Below are 19,591 nucleotides of genomic sequence, written 5' to 3' on the forward strand. Positions count from 1 at the left end.
CTAATGTATTCACGTGCTTGACCATGAAGGGCTCTATATGTGAGAACAAGTATCTTGAAGTGAATCCTGAACCTGATGGAAAGCTAGTGTAAAGAAACTAAAAAGGGAGAGATATGGGTTGACCTGTTGGACCTGGTAGCAACGTTCTGGATTATTTGAAGGCGATTCAGAGAAGATTTGTTTAGACAAGTAAAAAGAGAATTTCAGTAGTCCAGTCAGGAGGACACAAAAGCATGGATAGTCATTTCTAGTTCAGGTCTAGACACCACAGACCTGAGCTTTGCAATATTTCTTAGCTGAATAAAACAAGTATGATTCAGTGATTTAACATGATGATCATAATGCATGGCCTGATCAAAAATTACACTAAGATTCCTAAAATTTGACTACATAGCTGACAAAAGGGACCCAATACTCTGGGTAACCTTTGAAGCTATAGACCCTTTTACTGTTAGTAAACAGTATGATGTTTTTTTGGTGGGCGGGGCTTAGCTGGAGGCAAAACAATTCTCCACAGACAGCGCAAGCTAGCAAGTTGACTTGTTTTAGACAATGTAGGAAGACGATGCAAGTGGTGCATTCAAAAATATTCATTCTGAGTGTCGGAGCGCACTCTGGTACAAACTGAACTGTTCGTAAATTTGGAGCGCTGTTGGAATGTGCCGTTCGGTAGCTAGAGCACAGCGCTCTCGGAGTCAGCACTCTGCCTGGGGAGACGGAGCAACAGAGCGTTGAGCAGAGTGAAAATGTGATTAACTTAATCGTTTGTTAATTCATATAGAAATATAACACTCGATCAGCAGGGCTCTCATTTTAGTGTAGATCGTCAGACTGAATTTATGAATGCACCATGTCAGGTCACTCACTCCACAGGACCGCAAATGTTACTTGAAAAAGCAAACACTGATGAACATGACAACACTGGCTGACCCATATGCTCTCACTCAGTGGATGGATGATGTCACAGGAAGTTTAGTGGTTGGTTACTATGCCAATCTTACAAAGGAGGACGACACTTGCATGGTTTCCTCCAGTTTATTTTGCTATCAAAGCTAACATCAGCTAATGCGCTAAAAAGTTAGCATTACAGAGAAATCCATTATTCCTCTTAATACCTTCCCAGTTTCTGATGAGGTGGACATAATAACCTTTAATACACATAACATTATTCATCCCTACAACAGGAAATACTTTTTCCCTAAGCTGATATGCACATGTGAGCATTTTTGACGATCGCCTCTGTCAGTCCTTTCCTCTTATCACATTTAACCATAGTTGTCTTTGTTTTTGTTGACAGGCAGTGGCGGCTGGTATGTGATAAGCAATGACTCCTTCTATTCTGGCTCCAAATAACACAACAAGACGACATTTTAAGACTCCTATGTAGCCTACAGCCCTGTGGTGGCGAGGACTGTTTTGCCTCCAGCTAATGAAACGATGTCATTGTGACGTCGGTGCTAAAAGGTTCTATACCCTCTGAAGCAGAACCTTTGTATTGTCTGTGTTTAATTGTAAGTAGTTGTTTGACATCTAGTCCTTGATGGTAATCAAACAGTAGTGAAGAACAGGAGGTTTGTCTGTGATGACATATGACATATCTTAAAATAATGAGAGGCTTTGCCAAAATAATGAGTTAGTATCTCAAAGATATATTATAAAATCTCTAAATGATTGACTTAGTATTGTTTTGCATTATTTTGAGATACTGAGTCATTATTTTTGAGGAAGTTTCTCATTATTTTGAGATACTGGCACATTCTTTCCAGAAAGTTTCCCATTAAAATGACTTAGAGCCCTTTTCTCATCACACTGGCTGACATTAACTTCCATAATAAACACTATATCTCTGCAGGAAATATGTATTAACCGAGAAGAAGAATATTTCAGATACACAGATCCAGTCTTAAAACATTGGATTTAAGTTGCCTGTAAACCTCAAAGTACCACAGATTGCTTTGATTTTGTGCCTATATTTTGTTCATATGTGACAGCAGAAGTTATTTTGCATACAGTGTGTAAGGACATGGTCACAAGAAGTTTAGTGAAGTGGATGCAAAAGTTTGCTTCCCTGCTTGAAACACCGCAGACTGAAAACTGGGGGGAAAAAACGAGCAGAATCTGCTGGGTGAGCCTTCGCTTCAAACTCAAGCTCCCTAATGGGATATTTAGCTTGCAGCAAGGCTCACAACACAATGCATACATCCAGTAAACACAGATTAGCTTCAGAAAGAAACAATGCCAAAGAAAGCGCAGTAGACATACTTAAGGCTCCACATGAAAAATAAGTAAAGCAGCATAGGCTCTATGTTGAGAATATATGTCTCTTCTACAGTACGTTATAAATCATGCATGATTGCCTTTGTTCTCTTTGCTGCGGCTGATGCTAACTGACGTGCAACTCTGTATCATAAACAGTAGCTCTCTCTGGTGGGAGACGATTGTGTGAAAGCAGCTTAGGAAGATGAAGCCGGTAGCTGCGAGGGTGAAATTGTGATTCCATACAGTACGACGGGTTTTGAGAGAACAGACGGCTGCTTCAGAGCAAACAAGACGTGATAGTGCCGGTGGATTCAGTGCAGAGTAACTGTCTGTACGTCTGTCTGCCGGGAACTGAGTGTTCTTCAAGTTTTCACCAAATCAGAAAATATGTTCGTGCATAGCCCTCAGAGGTACTTTCCGCACACGTTACAGTCTGCATTTAGAGGTTTTTAGAGTTTAGCCGAGGATCTCAACCAAAGCAGTTTACTGAGTTTGTGCGTCAGTGTCTCGCTCAAGAACACTCTGACATGAACAAATTGACATTTCTGTTGTAGGAAAGTCTGTCTTAGATAAAAAGAAGATCACCATGCCTTCCTTTTGTCAGATACAAAACTTATTCACGTTTATTTTTAGAATTATTTCACTTGTACAGTCAGTCCCTTGTGAATGTTGCTCAGGGAACAAAACAGAAAGTTGTTATTTAGTACATGTTCATACACATAATATTTTTCAATCTCAATGGGGGTGTGGCATTTAAGTCAAACACGATTCCTTGACTTTTCAGCCACTCCTTTCTGTACCGACTGAGTAACTTAAACAGCTGAGGATGAACATGACTTGGTTTCTGGTTGTCGTTTGGTCGCATGATGGAAGCTTAGACATTGTGAGTTTATCTTACCTTACATTGGGGGATAGTTGAGTCTGACACATGAAGTTCCTTTCAAATCTCTGTGTGGTGAAAGGTAAGGTTTTGGAATGGTGTGGGTGGGTAATGCTCTGTTTATACTCGCTTGACAAGCTGTGGCACAGGTCTTTGTAGATGGCACAAAAGCTATGAGAATGCATAGAGGCGTTTGTGCTCATTGCTGCAAAACGCCAGGTGGCGTACAACCAAAATATTCTTTGGATAAGTTAAAAGTTAATGAGTGTTACTTGAGGAACATTTAATTTAGGCTGCCTGGCAGCAGTAGTAAACACTGACATACTGCCAAACAGTATAAAGGAAGCAACTTTAAAAGTGTAGCTTTGCAAGCTACCAATTCCTTCACACTGGAAGAAATTGAACTTCAGGAAAGCTACCCTAAAAGTAGTTCCAACTAAAAAAAAATTAAAAATTCTAAGTTAAAAAAAAAAAAAAAGGTAGCGGACAGGAGGTGAGGTGGATGGGTCCAACAAACACAGACTTTCACCCAAGAGAGTAGTGTTCATGTCCCGTAAGATTCTAAAGCCAAACCCTGTTCTTTTTTCCTAAAACTAACCACATGTTTTTTTCCCTTAACCTAACCATGTGTTTTTGTTGTTGAAGGAAAAAAAAATTCAATTTGCGGTGTTGTACTGACATAGTGCATTTATTTTGAAAGAAACTGTATGTCAACATTGAATTTCCTGTGAAAACGAAAGTGCATCTTGAAGGAAGAAAAGAACCAAGACCGTCAACACCCAACACACCCAGGGTACCTTGAATGTCATTTGTGGACGTGGAAAGTCCATGACCAAAATGTCAAGGTGACAAGGTCGGAGTGAGAATGTGTTGTTCGGATCGAGGTTGGAACACGTTCTCACCACAAACTAACCAACCTCCAACTTCAATCCGAACAACACATTCTCACTCCGACCTTGTTACATATTGATATTTTGGTCATGGACATTCCATGTCTGCATATGAAGTTCAAGGTACCCTGGGTGTATTGGTTGTTGATGTTCGTTTGTAACTGGACCCTGACAACCTCTTCAAGAAAGTCTCGCTCTGGTTGTTTTGGTGCACTCCCGAGAGCAATTGCTGTATTCTCACCTGCCCAAATGAACCACACTTAGGGGGGAAAAGGAACTTGAGTTTGATTGAACCAAACCAAACAGGGCAGGTGTGAAAGCACCCTTAGTCACATCCACCCCTTGCTCCTCCACAGCACCAGCCTCTCACCCAAATATGGTCACTTCTGGCTCCAGAAAACCAAAATGGTAACGGCTGAAATGCCGAACTTGAGGCGTTAAAACAGTAGTCCACAAGCCAATGGGTGACGTCATGTTAGATGTTGGTGAAGACTCTCAGTCATCCCGGGCATGGTAATCATAAGTGCTATAACATAGGTTTCTTGAAGACGTTTTGCCTCTCATCCAAGGGGCTTCTTCAGTTCTAACTGACTGGTGCGGAGTCGCAGGCTCTAAAATCTACTCTACTATTCTCTGTTGTCATATAGACACACAGGACCTATACATGCGTTAAATGAAGAGATGTCAGAGCAAGGACAATGGACGGGTGCCCCAAGCAGTTTGGGGGTTCGTGCCTTGCCCAAGGGCACCTTGGTGGTGCTACCAGTCCCTCCATACTTTGTCTGGACGTAGACTTGAGCCAAGTCCCTATGGACTGAGCTACTGACTGAGCTAATTATTTTAGGAGACGTTGGCATTGGACGTGTGTCTTTGGGTTTCTGTCCCATGTATTGTTTTGTTTTTTTTCTGCTCAACTCTGTGAACCCAAGATGCTTGGATACACCATTAAATGTCATTAGTGATTTTGCCGAATTGTTTATTAGCAAGTAAGCTTGGTAATTGTAACAAGGTAGTCGACAAACTCTCATCTCACTTTTGCACTAATACCAATAGCCTCCTGTGACTTACTCACTTGACATTTTGTCACCATGTGAGCGTCAGAACTAAAGACAAGTAATGATTTCAGTGACTTTGCTCTCACAGAAAGTTCCTCTTCAAAGCCTCGACAGCTCAGTTGGACCCTGACTGCTGTCACATTTGGGATTTCCTGTGTTTGTTAGTCATGTTTTATCAGCTGCTGGATGTGTCAAATTATTTCATCACCACTGATTCAAAGCTACGCCTCATTCATGTCGACGTTGAATGGCCATTTGCGATCGCTCCGAGTGATTTGTTTTGATTGTCTGTTTGTGTTGGAGGTTTGATAGTGACAGGGGCAGACGTTCCCGTCCCCCAGCCTCTCTCTCCTTCTCTTCTTCTCTTTACTCACATCACCCTCCTTTCTGCCTTCATCCCTCCGCTCTCCTCCCTTTAAATGTCATCCCGCTCTCCCTCCTCCTCCCACTCTTGTTCTTCTTTCTCTCCCTAATGCCACAATCACAATTTGTCTCTTTTTTCTCTCATACCTCCCTGCCCTAATCCCTCCTTCTCCCCCTCCTTCTCTATCTCCTCCCATGACTGTCCCTCTATCTTCCTCCCACTCCTTCTCCCTCTTAATTAAGCACTCCCTCTCTTCATTTTCCCCTCCAAATCTGTTCTCTACCTCTCCTCCCGTCCATCCCTCCCGCGTTTTCTGCCTAATCCCTGTTTCTTTTTTTCCCAGCCTCTATTCCTCCCTCCTTCCTTTCTTCCTCGGTCCTTGTTCTCCCTGACAACACACTGCGTTATGTAATCTGCGTCTCTGGGTATTAGTTATGCAAATTCATACATTTTTATTTACGTGTGTTTTTTCTCTCCTCCTCTTCTCTTCTTCCCTTCTTTTCCCCCTCTTCCTCTTCTCTCTCATCTTACTCCTCTCATTATTCTTCTCTTTTGTCCCCCTCATTTTTCCCTTTCCCTCCTCCTCTCCCCCTTTCACCCCATCCACCTTTATATCTCTCCATCTTGCCTGTCACCCCTTCTTCCCATGCTCCTCCTGTCCTTCCCTTTCTCTCCTCCTTTTCCTTCCTCTCAATAATCCTATTTCCCGTCCTTATTTCACTTCCTCTCTCTCCTCCCTCCTCTCTCCCTCCATCCATCACTTCCTCTCAACATTTTTTTTCCTCCCCTCCCTCTTTCCCTCCCTCCTCTCTTTCCTCCAGCCACCAGCGGTCTAGAGGCGGAGAGCGGCAGGCGCGGCGGCAGCAGCAGCAGCCACGGCGACGGCAACCACAGCAGCAGCAGCGGCGGAGGAGGAGGCAGCAGCAGCAGCGGCGGTGCGGCCCACTTCAGGTCTCCATGGCAACAGAGCGTGAACGTGTTCGGCTCGTGGAGCAGGCCGGAGTGTGTCGAGGAGCTGCACCAGCAGGCGCAGCTCAACCTCCAGAGCCTGCTGCAAGGTAAGGATGGATGGAGAAGGGAAAAGAGGGGATTGGATGGATGAATGGGTGGATGGAAGGAATGTGTGTGTGTGTGTGTGTGTGTGTGTGTGTGTGTGTATGTGTATGTGTGGGTGAGAGTGTGTGTGCTGTGTTTTGAGTGGGTGGGAAAGGCGTGTAGGCAGAAGCGGAGGCGGGTGGGAAAGTGTTTACATGCATGTGTGGCGTTGGACTGCGTTGATATGGGTGTGTGTCGGCTGCCTTTAAGGTGTGTATGTGTGTGTGTGTTTTAGCGCACAGATATGCTGCGTGAGAGGGCGTGTGTGTTAAATTTCCCCTGCTATCTTGAGTTTATATTGTACTAAAGGGTGTGTGTGTGCATGGGAACCCTGCTGATGGTGTGTATTGGATTCACCTTGCAGGGTTGTTATTAAGGTAGTATTTGTGATTTTGTGTGTATTGGATAGGATGAACACTGTTGATATACATTTGTGATTGTGTGTGTGTGTGTTGGTATTTCTGAATATATGTGTGTGTACAAAGAGGCATTCAAAGACATCTGTTTACATTTTAGTTCGTAGTCAGAGGTCGTAACTCTGCCTTGTTTTTGTTCTTTAAGGTGGAACGCTGTCATCCTCATTTTAATATCAGCCTCTTGTTTATAGTGTTCAACCCAAGTGTGTGTGTGTGCAAATTAGCACCCAAGGAAACTAGGGCTTCCGTTTCTTCTCAGCTAATACTGTTTCTTTAGTTGCCCCCCACCCCCCCACCCCTCTGTGACTCATGCTGTCTCGCCCTCTGACCGGCTCGTTGCATTAAAATGATCACTGTTGCTTTTTAGCTGAATGAACAAGAGAGGGTTGAATGGCAACTTTGGACAAACACCTGAGGGGATGAATGGTCGAATGAAAGTCTCGACACATCACATTTCACGGTTCAGGTGTTTACACTGTATTGATTCTGTAGGTACTCCATAACTTCAAGATTTTTAATGCTGGCTTCATTTTTCCCCATGAAACAACCAAAACCAACTAAGTATTAGTTCGTCCCTTAATACTTTCTGACTCCCTTACCCTGTGGCGTTCAGCCCCAAGCCCACAGGCTCCCACAGATAATGTAAATCTTTAAAAAAGTAGGCTATCACAAATCTTTACTGGAGTTTAATTTCTATAAAAGGGTAGATAGTTCCCTAAAGCAGCTGGGCGCTGTAGTTTTTAACAAACGTTACTCAAAGTGGAGCAATTAGTGCATTTGTTAGGGTCTATTTTCAGTGGTGGATTAATACACCATTAAAGCTCTAGGAAGTATTGAGAGTGTTAGGACAGTGGTCTGTAAGGGACAGTTGCCATCAAATGTAATTGCTTTTTTTTTTTTGCTTTTGCAGAGTGTGTAAAATGTTAATGTACTCAGTCACACAATGTACACAAAAAGTTTATTTTTAGTTAGAAAGTAATGGAGATGATAGTTGAGCACATTAGCTACCTTCAGTCACCATAGCCTCAGAACATTAAATTTTGGGCCTACTTGACCTTATACTTTACTTATCTTAGACCTGTTGTCCTCAAACGTGGACAGTGTTAATGCCATCTAGTGGTAGTAAGAGCACATTACACTCATACATGTAAAAACAAGATGGCAGCCATCTCTGCCAAGTCAGTCTGCAGACGATCCCGACACAAAAGTGGACAAAGTCCAAAACCTGATCACATTTTATGGTTGAGACTAGTTTATTTATGATTAATAATGTTTGTAGTTTTATATGGCAACAGATTTGATCAATATTAGCAACGGTAACAAGCTAAGACACTGTTAATCAGGAAGTACTTATTTGAAGACATTAGGACTGAATTATTGTCTCGTTTGAGGACATTGAGACTTACTTATCGTTGACAATGTTTAGTCTTTTATACTATACTTTTATACTTAAAGTTCATATCTCAGGAGGACTGCACTGTAACTGTTCACGTAACATGCTAGAAGGCTCTTGCTACTTTAGCAATAACACAAAAAGTCTCTTCACACTAATCTGCCCTCGCTGTATTTGTTGACATGATAATATCTTGAAAGATGTCTGAGCAGTTAATAGATTTTATTGTTTCCCTCTGTTCCTGCAGTGTAGCTGGGTAGATAAGACTAGCTAACCAGCTGTCTATCAAGCTGAAGTCATAAAACTCAGTCAGTTCGAGGAGATGAGCGATCAGACTTTCAGTTTCTGGACTGTGTATTGAAACTATATACTAAAGTATATGTAGGTCCACTCCGTACAAAAGTTTGCAGTAGCTCATATTTTTAAAATATACATGGCATGTGAAGTGTAGCCTTTTCAAGTGAGCATTCATGTTGTGGTCTTAAAAGAAAGTTGATTATTAGGTGATTGTAAGCCACTATTCTATGCTACTAGTATATTTTCATAGATAGTTTATTCTGCTTTTTCTGATCTTTGTATTTGGCTTGTTTTAACAGAAACCATGGGCAGTCATTGACTGTCCCAGAGTTAGCTAGATAGCTACATTTTATCAGCAGTCCCACAGCAGGCAAATCCATCCGATTTGTTTTTGTTGTTTTATGTAATTGTTTCTTTGTTGACTAGCGAGTATTTTAATTCCAATTTCTACTATCAGCTCAGCTCGCTTGGAACCTTGATCAAGGTGGCACCAAAAAACAAACAAACAAACAAAAATAACAGGCCCTATACACAATTTTTGCTCACGGAAAACAAAAAAACAGAGAGTAGGAAGAAGGGTAGAGCTATGTTGTACCATTCAGTGGAAGCTGACGTTTAGGGCCCTTATCTTAAACTGGGCACAAAGTGGCATGCGGCGCAACTATCATTGCTAGTCAAATTGATGCATTGCAGTTGTCATTTTCACAGCCAGCATCCACTTTGTGTAAGAAGCAAATGTACTTGCCACGTTCTGTGCACCCATGGGCGTTTAGGTCTTAAAATGAGGTGTGGTTAGGTGCATTGTTGGTACATTGCTATTTTGAGGCAGCAGAAAGCTTTGTGCCATTGCACGACGAAAACCTGGTCTAAAGTCAGCGGTGGAGTGTTTTCCTGCTATTTAAAGGGCACATTATTCAGATGATGAGATGTGCCTACATAGGTGGGTTCACAATGCGCATACACTCTGCTTGTCACACACACAGGGACGTGTGGATGTGAAATAATACAGCATTAATGAGAAAAATATTAATGACATTCTCTATAATGTGAACGTAGCAGAGATCAGAGCAGAGCTGCAGAGATGCTGTCTGACTTTCTATTAAGGAAGCACATGTACACGCAGGCAGCAGTGTCACTTCATTGATTACTTCAGAAGCTGAAAGTTTAGTTCTGTTTCCTCTGTCAAGTTATCATGTCCCATGATATTTGCTGCGGTGACATTACTGCTCTTTCTGCATGAGACTACGCTCAGCAGAAAAAACGCTCACTTCTCAAATTTGCTGAATCTGCCATGTAAATAGCAGTGCGCCAGGTGCAGGCGGACTTAGATTTTAAAGGGAATGGGAGGTGACACTCTGTTTGGTTGAATTCATGTTACACCCAGAACACACCTATGATTAATTAAGGGACTAAATGCAACCCCTTTGCACCCTGTGTTTTACTTAGAGCGCAGATTATGTGAATTCAACTAGCTAAAAAGGAGTTGGACACGCCCTAAATGCACTTGCACCATGGGCTATAGATCTAATTATAGTTTAAATAGGTCCCCAGGTGTTTAAACCCCATTGGTTTTAGAGACACGTTTCATCTTTATTGAGACTGAGATCTTCTTTCCCTTCTCTTCCTCTCTGTTTATATACAGCGTTTAGCAATAGCTCATACAGTACAGTATGTCACCTCCTACATCTTTCTCTGTCTCTTTTCCCTTTTGCTCCAATGCCACGTCTTTATACTGTGTGTGTGTGTGTGTGTGTGTGTTTATGTGTGTATTAAGCCAGTTATTGTCTCAGACGGGCTGGCATCTTGTGTATGATGAAAATAAGATGGATGAATGCAGTTGTGGGTGGACAACAGAAACGTGTGTGTGTGTGTGTGTGTGTGTGTGTGTGAGTAACAAAAATATGTGTGGCCATTCATCTTTTCTGTTGTTTGTGTTCATTTCATGTCACTTTGCCTTTATGTGCTCATTGCTGCCTGTGTGCTTTGTTGTGCTTCACACTATCGTGAACAGCATGTCCATGTGTGTGTCCCTGTGTATGTTTTCAGTTTGTATACCAGTGTCCATTTGTGTTGTGTGTGTCCATCTGCTTTTGTGTGTGTGTGTGTGTGTGTGTGTGTTATATAACACCAAAGCAACCAGCTGTACTCTCTCTCCGGCCATCCTCACCATCACTCTCCCACTGGCCTCGGCACGGTAAAATATTCATACTCTTTCCCGCTCCTCAACACTCTGCCCTCCATATTTATGAAGCTGGCTGTCGTCCTCCGGTGTTAGACGGATCTGCTGCGTTTTCTGCCGAGATTCAGCTCCCCCCGGCAGCGAGATTTGTGTGAGATTTATTTCACTGTTGCTGCTAAGTGGGCAACAGTGAAATCCGGCCAGTGTTGCCTCTCATCATCAACACCCCACCACGGAACAATTAGCATTCAGGGTTATCATGTGAGGGGCTGTTTTGTGTCTCTTTTATTCCTGGTTGGATTGCACACATTTACTTTAATGAGCTAAATCAATTCAATATGCAAGACTTTAGTTATAATTGGTCTCGTTCTGATTTTGACCACTTGCCTTCAACAAGTCCTCCAGACTAAATGATTTATTATGTTGCGTCTTCTTGCCTTTAAAAACCTTCCAAAACAATTTTACAATATGATTCACATGGTCAGTCACTGCTGTGGTTGGGGTTTGGTTTGGTAAGGAAAGATCATGATTTGGGAAAAAAATACCTGCCTTATTAAGGGCAGGGAGCCTTAATTATCATGGCCAAAAGAAAAACTACTTGGTTAAGGTTAGGGGAAGATAATGGTTTTGGTGTAGAACTCCTCCCTATGTTGTTAGCTTTAAAATAACAATATTTTGGACACCAAAGATCCTTGTGAAGTTAAAGGGAAAGTTCAGAGGTTTTGAAGTTGGGTTGTAAACATGCGAGCTGCTGGTCTACCACTGCCACGATAAGTTCAACTTGGTCTCACTCCAAAGTCATCGAAATCTAACGCTTGGGCAGTGACTTCCGGTGTCAGACACCAACACAAAAAGCTATCCTGTAATGTTGGGATGATGCGCAGCTGGTTGCCGTTATAGTTTAACGGCAGCAAGTGGTGTCAGGGGGAAACGCGGCGGGACAAGAACGAAAGCTAAAGCGTGAAAGTCCGAGTTTGTGGGTGGGAAGGGTTGGTGGATGGGTCCAACAAACACCAGTTTTCATTGGTCCCATAAGATTATAAAGTCAAACCCTGTTCTTTTTTCCTAAACCTAACCACATGCTTTTCTTGCCTAAACCCAACCACGTTCCTTTGTTGTCGAAAGACACTGTATGTAAATGGTGGATTTCCTGTAAAAACTGAAGTGCATTTTGAGAGAAGACAATTCATGTTACAGGCAGAACTTGACATAGCGTCCCAGAACATCAGCATCTAATGCACCCAGGGTACCCTTCACGTTGTATGTTGACGTGGAAAGTTTGTGACAAACGTCAATATGTGACGAGGTCGGAGTGAGAATGTGATGCTAAGTTAGTTAATTTGTGTTCATTTGTGACTTTTTTTATTAGAAGTAGATACTTTGGGTTCACCAGAGTTACACAATAACACTGACTAACTAACTGATTGAGGCAGCTTTAGACTGGCTGTTCCCATGTTTGGCGAGCTAAAGACGCAATGAATCTGGTGGATTTCAGAGTTGTACCGATACCAGTATCGGAAATGCCTCAGATACTGCCTAAAATGCGGTATCGGGTATCGGCGAGTACAGCCTATGACCAATCCGATACCACGTAATGCGTCACGTCGTTACGCATACGCACACTACAGGCAAACGAAACGGAGCGGAGTTTAAAAAGCATTCTACTGCAGCCTTTAAAATGTCTTTTTTACCAAATTGTGTGGCTGCACTTTAACCTGTGTCTTGATCTGTGTCAACACTGGATAATAATAATAAAAAAAAAAGTATTATGTATTTATTTCTTAATATTTTACATAGAGTTTTAGGAGTTGAGACATACAACAATTCATATCCCGTCCATTGTTATTTTACGCACTGGTATCGGATCGGTACTCGGTATCGGCAGATACCTAAGGTTCAGGGATCGGAATCGGTATCTGGAAGGAAAAAGTGGTATCAGTACATCTCTAGTGGATTTGACGAACTGCAGCAATTAACTGCTTTCCTGGTGGATCAGGCTGTCTGCTGCAAGGTTGTGCAGAGTGAACACTTAAACTGACATTGATTTTTATTTTAGGTGGCTAAAATACATTTTGCTGCTGCCCCAGTCCACAGCAGTACATTGCTTAGCTTCTTGCCTGCTTTTCCAAACTGGGGGCGTGGCGACCGGCATCTACTGTAGGTAATACCAGTGGTGCCCTGAAAATTTTTTCTTGGGGTGGCACAACAAAACTAAAAGCCATAACTGATTTCCGGGAATCCACTTATGTTGTTTAAGTATATAAGCAGTTTGAAATGTCAATACGGAGAGTTAGGGCATTAATGTATACTAATATAGGGCTGGGTACTGAAACCTGGCGTCAATATGCCATTGGTGTCTATACGAGTGGTACTACCTACCAGACCAAATTATGACGCAGATTTCGGTGCCTCATTTCAGTGCCACATTGTTTGCGTAAGGAGTGTACAGCCAAGAGAGAGAAAGAAAGGTCAGTCAGTGAGGCTGCTGCGACCAGAGCAGAGTACAAATCAGCCATAGCAGTGCATTGTGTGTACAGTTAAGGCTCTTTGTCACTGAATAAATGCTACAGCTCCTCAAGACCCAAGCCAAGGTTCTGTTTATTTCTTGCCACCTGCTGATTAAAACGGAGGGAGTGTAACAGTGTAACAGTGCAGACTGTTAAGGTGGTCCAGCTATTCTAATTGTAGTGACAATCTCAGCCGCCCCTAAAGAGATAATGGAGAAATGTCTGTCTGCTGAGTGTCTCTAAATTAGGAGAACAATTACTGACCCCAACTGAGTGGTATCGTGCTGGTATCGGATCGGTACTCGGTATCGGCAGATACCTAAGGTTCAGGGATCGGAATCAGTATCGGGAAGGAAAAAGTGGCATCGGTACATCTCTAGTTAGGTTTTATTTATTATTTGAATTTGTTAATAGTGTTTTGTATTAATTCATATTTACATATCCAAGTGTACTTTGAACTGTTATCTTACATTAAATTTTAAGTTCAAATTTTCCTTCACAACAAAAAAAAAGCTATTCTTTTACACTGTTGACTGGCGTTTTGTGTTTTATTTGGAAAGAAAAATGGGGGATACTCCGACCATGGATAAGATCAAAAGATCTGAACTATCCCTTTAACTATGTTGTATTTAGGTATTTGAAGAAACAATTGATGGTGTTTGTCTTGAGAGGACAGTCTACTCACAGTGGGGTTTGCCTTCAGTGAGATGTCAGACAAATAGTTGTGATGTGGGTTTTTTTGGCCTGTAGACCTTCTGAATTTGTGGCCATCTGCTTAATGAACGAGAGATCTGTTCCACAAAAGCGATTTGTGAGCAGTGCTTAGATACAGATAACGAAAATGATGGCAGCCTCATGCTTCAGAAATAATTGTCCCTCACCAGTTTGTGGGTACATCTGGGAGTCCCACAGGGCTCCTGCAGGCTCATGCGTGGCTCGTTAGTATGGTGTTTGGTTTGACTAGTGAAACAAGTCAAAATGAACCAAAGGAAATGATTCCATATTGCAAGTTGCAGCCTGCGTGTCGCTAATTTGGTGCTCAAGGCTCATAGTTTGATTTGGAAACTGGTGGGAGGACGCCCCCAAAAATACAATTTTTGAAATCTCATTTTCTGCATTGCAATATTCTGAGCCTATAGTGATCCTGGACTCATACTTTTGGACAGGATAGATCCTTTTCACATGGCTTCCACTTTTTAGGATGAAGGTTCATTTTAATCATTTGGCGTTGTTACGAGATCAGCTCTCTGTCGCTTCTATCTCAGTATGTGCTGTCAGACATTTTCTTCTACAGGGGTCTACAGTCTGTGTTTGAAGGATATATCCAGGATGTCAAACTGACTCAGCAGCAACAACAGGTTAAAAAGACAAAGATAGTTAGAAGCTAAAGCCGAACTATAGGCTACAGATCACAGTGTACAAGTGAACCACCACATCACTGCTGATCGCCACACAAGACAATGAATATAAAGGGGAACTTTGCTGATATTGAACCAGCTGTGTGGCATCACAGTGTGTGCAGATGAACGGTGTTTAGTTAATTGAAAAATGAGCTCTTCAATAACTTAACTAATAACTTTGTAAATAGAAATACATTCAAATACTTAAGATCAACACTTGCTTTGCCAAGCTTAGTGTTGCCCTCAGTTTTCTCTGCATCTCCACATTTTTACTTTCAAATAAAAGCAACATTTTCCCATTATCTGTCATCATTATTATGTCCCCATTAACAGCCTGCAACGTGACCAAAGCTTAGGATTTCCATTAAGATATACCACAATGAGATCTGCACAGTTTGTGATCAAAGTTTTTTTTTGGTTGCTACGTTAAAATATTCATATGCTGCTCCTTTGTAGTGGTATATTATATATTTAAAGCTAAGTATTGTACTCCACTGAGGGCGGATATATTGTATTCAAAACCACTTGATAATAGGAAGACTTGCACGTCACTTTTTTCCCTCCTGACTCTGCTTCTCCTCTGCGCCCGACCCTGCATATTTATGAAAGGTTTTCCCTCCGCAGACAGATTCAATGTGTTTTCTGGCAAGATTTACAGAGGCCAGATTTGCATTGTGTGTGTGTGTTTTTTTTCCTGCACTCCATTAATCAACAGCAAAATATTCATATTATTCTTTCAGTGAACTTTGTGTTTGAAGTTTAGCTCGTGTCATCCATTACAGCCAGACTGGCTATTTGCACGTACTTGCTCTGTAATTTTATGACAATCCATTAAGCAACGCTCAAATATTCATACTTTACCACCTCCTCAACACTCGACATATTTCACTGACATTCTCTTTAATGTAAGTAAGTGTGTTTGTATTAATTCACACATATTTGCGGATAACTTTGCTGCAATCTTGTGTCACTTTATTTGAATTATATAAAGGACATATATTCAACAAAAGATGTGTATGACTAGTTTAATTTGATGCAGCAGTTAAAATCTGCTGTTTAAGTACTGTCTGTTATTTCTGAGTGTGTTGCACTTCCATTAACATTAAACTGATGACATTCCCCATTAAAACAGGCCTTTTGTGCAGAACTTCTGTGGAGTTGGAAACAATCTGTGCCAGAGTGAACGCAAAGCTCTCCTGGCAGCTTGTGCTGGCCTGCTTCCCAATCAAGACACTTTTATTTTGGTTTGATTTGGCAGCTTAAGATCCAATCTGTAATGGCAGGGGGGTTTTCATGATTTATGGCAACATATTGCTCTGATATGTGAATTGATATTTTACATATTTAACAATAACTATTAGAATGAATGTTGGACAGGAAAATGTTCACATTAAGTTAGTTAAAAAGAGCTGTTTTTGGGTCATGGCAGGTTGCAGGTGCGAGTTTCAGTGCTTTTGAATGCATTCAAAATATTCCCACTCCACATTTCACATTCTGAGTTCCCAGAATGAAAGATGATGATGATAATGAAGTTTTTATTATAGTGCCATGCATATAATAATATGCCCTGTCTGCATGCCCTTATTACGAAACATGAAAGATTAATACACACCATAAACAGAAAGCATCGAATAAGTTCAGACCTGAATGTCTACAACAGAATTCTTACACCCAGAAGGAAAACTGTCGGATCGTTTTACAGCACACACAACATGAGGGCCCTGTTCCTCTGGTCTCCCACAGAAAACAAGACTAAAGCTTTGTTATTGGTTCCGTGTGGTGAGTTTCTGATGACAAAAACTGGTGGAAGGAGAGAAAAAGTAATGGAGAAAGATCAGAAAGCAAAACTGTCTCTGAGATGGGACAGAGTATATGAGAAATTAGGACTTAGTTTTGAGTATCAATAACAATTTGATAAGATACAGGCCACATATATTTAAAAAAGAATGACATAAAGAAATGGGCCAATTCCCTGTAGATAATGAAAATAATATATTTTTAGTAAATGTAACATCAATCATTGTATTTAGGGGTGTTTAATATGGTCTCATTCACAATAGTACAGGTGTAATTTTTAATATGATATGAAAAATTCATATCATGATACTCGCGATAGTCCGACTTGGTGACATATTGAAATCATACTGTTACCAACGGCAACAACAAGCATGGCTCAAAGCGAAATTATTACTGACTTTGCGGTGGTTCCAAAAAGAGGAACAGCTTCAGTAGTGTGGAATAAACTGTGGCGTCCTTTAAGCTTGATGATTAAAGGAGAAATGACAGAGCATAAAAAAAAAAAACTCACCTTTTTTTGTACTCTGGAGCTGTTTAAATGTGTCATTTGTGGTAGATTTTGTATTTTGTTGAACTATTAATATTGTATACAGAATCTGAATCTCACTCTGAGTTACTATGATTTTTTTTTTAAGAAGTGAGAGATCATTTTTGTTTATTTTTTACTGAATGTTTGAAGGCAAACTGTCAAACTATATCACTTATTTTGTTGCAATTCCAAGTTCTTAAATTGATAATACATATATATATATATATATATATATATACATATATATATATATATATATATATATATATATATATATATATATATATATATATATATATATTTTACTGATTTGTCAAATTGTATAGAATATCACAAAAAATACCCTAAATTATCGTGATATTATTTTAGGGCCATATCACCCAGACGTAATTGTATTATATATATTGTACATTCACGTCATATCAGGTTAAATCAGTTGCAGAAGAAAGAAAACAACTTTTTTGTATTTTCAAAAACAAAAACTTTATGCATTACACCTTTGTGTCCTATTACATGCTTAGTTAAACGTCATCATGTTTAAATCAATGACTGTATAAAAAGATTAATGGCATAGCAGCTCCTCAAAAGTTAAGCCAAAGCATCTCAATCGCCCCCTGGTGGCTGGCTGTCGTATCAGTGATAAACCCTGCCCCGTCTATGTTGTCAGATGAGATCCTGGCCTCACCACCTGATTGCTACTGTGCAGATTCTTTCTACAAATAACATCAACAGCGCAAGGATATTTTGGCTTCATTTTTGTACAGTGAGAGGAAGCAGAGACGCGTTGTACATCTTAATATATACTCTAAAGCAGTGGTTCCCAACTGGTCCAGCCATGGGGTCCAGATTTCTCCTTAGTCATTAGTCCAAGGTCCACACAGTCATACATTCAGCGTCATACTTGGGTTTGGCCATGTCGTAAAGCCAGTTTGCTGTCTCTGCTAAGTGGCTGTCCATTAGTTACTCACTCTACAGCAGGAAATGGCACATTGTACTGGACCTGCGACCCACTTTTGGACCACTTTTGACCCACCTACTGGGAACCCTTGGTGTAAACTTTAAACGTACAGTATACACACCCAGACACAGAACCTGATAATGCTGTGGTGGTTAACGACTATAGCAGCTGATTTCACTCTTCTACTATTGACGAGCAATCAAAAGTAGATTTAAGACCTCATTGATGAGTCTATGGTGTTAACAAATCAAGACAAATGGAGTGTCATGTCCGTCCCTCTGGCAACATTTAGTGCAATACTTCCTGCTTTCTTCAGGTTGAATAGGTTGTTACTGTTTGTAAACATGCTCCCAAGTGAAAGTGAAAGTAGAAGCCAACACCAGATTCATTCTAGTTTGGCGTTCCGTCAATCTGTATTTGCAGTTTTTCCATGCTGTGTCTACAATTGCTACCTTTTTATGAAGTCCTGACGTCACCTGAGCGATGTGGGGCCCATAAACATCTCCAACACAGAAAATAAGAGGAAAAAACAGACAGAGGGAGTCTCTGCACGTAAACACATCGGCACACACTACTTGTGGGTCTTAAGTGATGATTGAGAGGGATTACTTTGGCATGAGTCTGAACATTGTTTTTTAGGAAAGTCTTGCATGGTATATCTTTAATGTCGGAGCAGTTAGGTTTTATTTTATTCCCTGTTCGCTGATCAGAAGGTGGATAGACTAGTTGTGCAAGCGGTAGTTTGTAAGATTAGAGGAGAGTTTCTGGGAAGATGAAGGATGGGAGGGTGTTTTGATCACTACCACTGTAGTTCTTCCTCTGAAGTGTCATGTAAAGAGCCAACCACTAATTCAAAGCAGCACCAGGAAACTTTGCACGTTGGCGGGTCCAAACAGCAGTGAGGAAACTGTTGAGAAAACGTGAGCTTCAGATATCATGCCTCTTATTATTAAACTGCAAACAGTGAAGCAGGCATGTTTGCATGTTCGTTAGCATCCCCGTTTTGAGACTTACGGTGGGTTTGATCATATTTGCGATGTGACGTTTGAGTGAGAAACTTGGCTATTCATGATTCTTACAGCTATGTTTCTTGGTGTAATATGACCAGCTATACAGGACCAGTCCAATCAGATTTCTTCACTGGAGATACCCGTTGAATAAATGAGCATGAGAGCTATGGCCGAGATGCACCTCAGAGCATTTGATTTGAGATGTGCACACACATTGACACTCTCAGTGTCGGCCAACAGCTCTTAACTGTCATCTAAACTGCTGCTGGTCACACAGTAGCCAGAGGGCCTGAGATAAGAATGTGTGAATGTGTGTTATCCATTACAGAAAAGCCGTGTTTGAAAGAGAGAGGCTTGTTGTAGTGTGGTTTTTTTGGATGCACTACATGGCCTGAAGTGTGTGGTATGGGATTGTTGAACATCTAATTTCAGAAGCATGAGCGATTATCTGCTGCTGTAACAACCGTCACCCCTCTCTGAAGGCTTTCTTACATGTTGGAAATTGGCTGCAGTGATTTGCTCCCATTCAGGGTTAATTTTGACATAAATTTTAAATAAAGAT

The 19,591-nt window shown here is 41.1% G+C and overlaps 1 protein-coding gene across 5 annotated transcripts in view; it reads left to right on the plus strand.

Annotated features, from left to right (window-relative positions):
• nhsl2 (NHS-like 2) overlaps positions 1 to 19,591 on the plus strand; it is a 222,453-nt gene that overhangs the window by 148,760 nt on the left and 54,102 nt on the right. For all 5 annotated transcript variants that reach the window (XM_033609311.2, XM_033609312.2, XM_078164060.1 and 2 more), the window contains exon 2: positions 6,270 to 6,506. In XM_033609311.2, the coding sequence (XP_033465202.2) occupies positions 6,270 to 6,506 (237 nt within the window). The remainder of the gene's footprint in view (positions 1 to 6,269; positions 6,507 to 19,591) is intronic.

This window comes from Epinephelus lanceolatus, chromosome 22 (assembly GCF_041903045.1).
Source record: "Epinephelus lanceolatus isolate andai-2023 chromosome 22, ASM4190304v1, whole genome shotgun sequence".
Classification (NCBI taxonomy): domain Eukaryota; kingdom Metazoa; phylum Chordata; class Actinopteri; order Perciformes; family Serranidae; genus Epinephelus; species Epinephelus lanceolatus.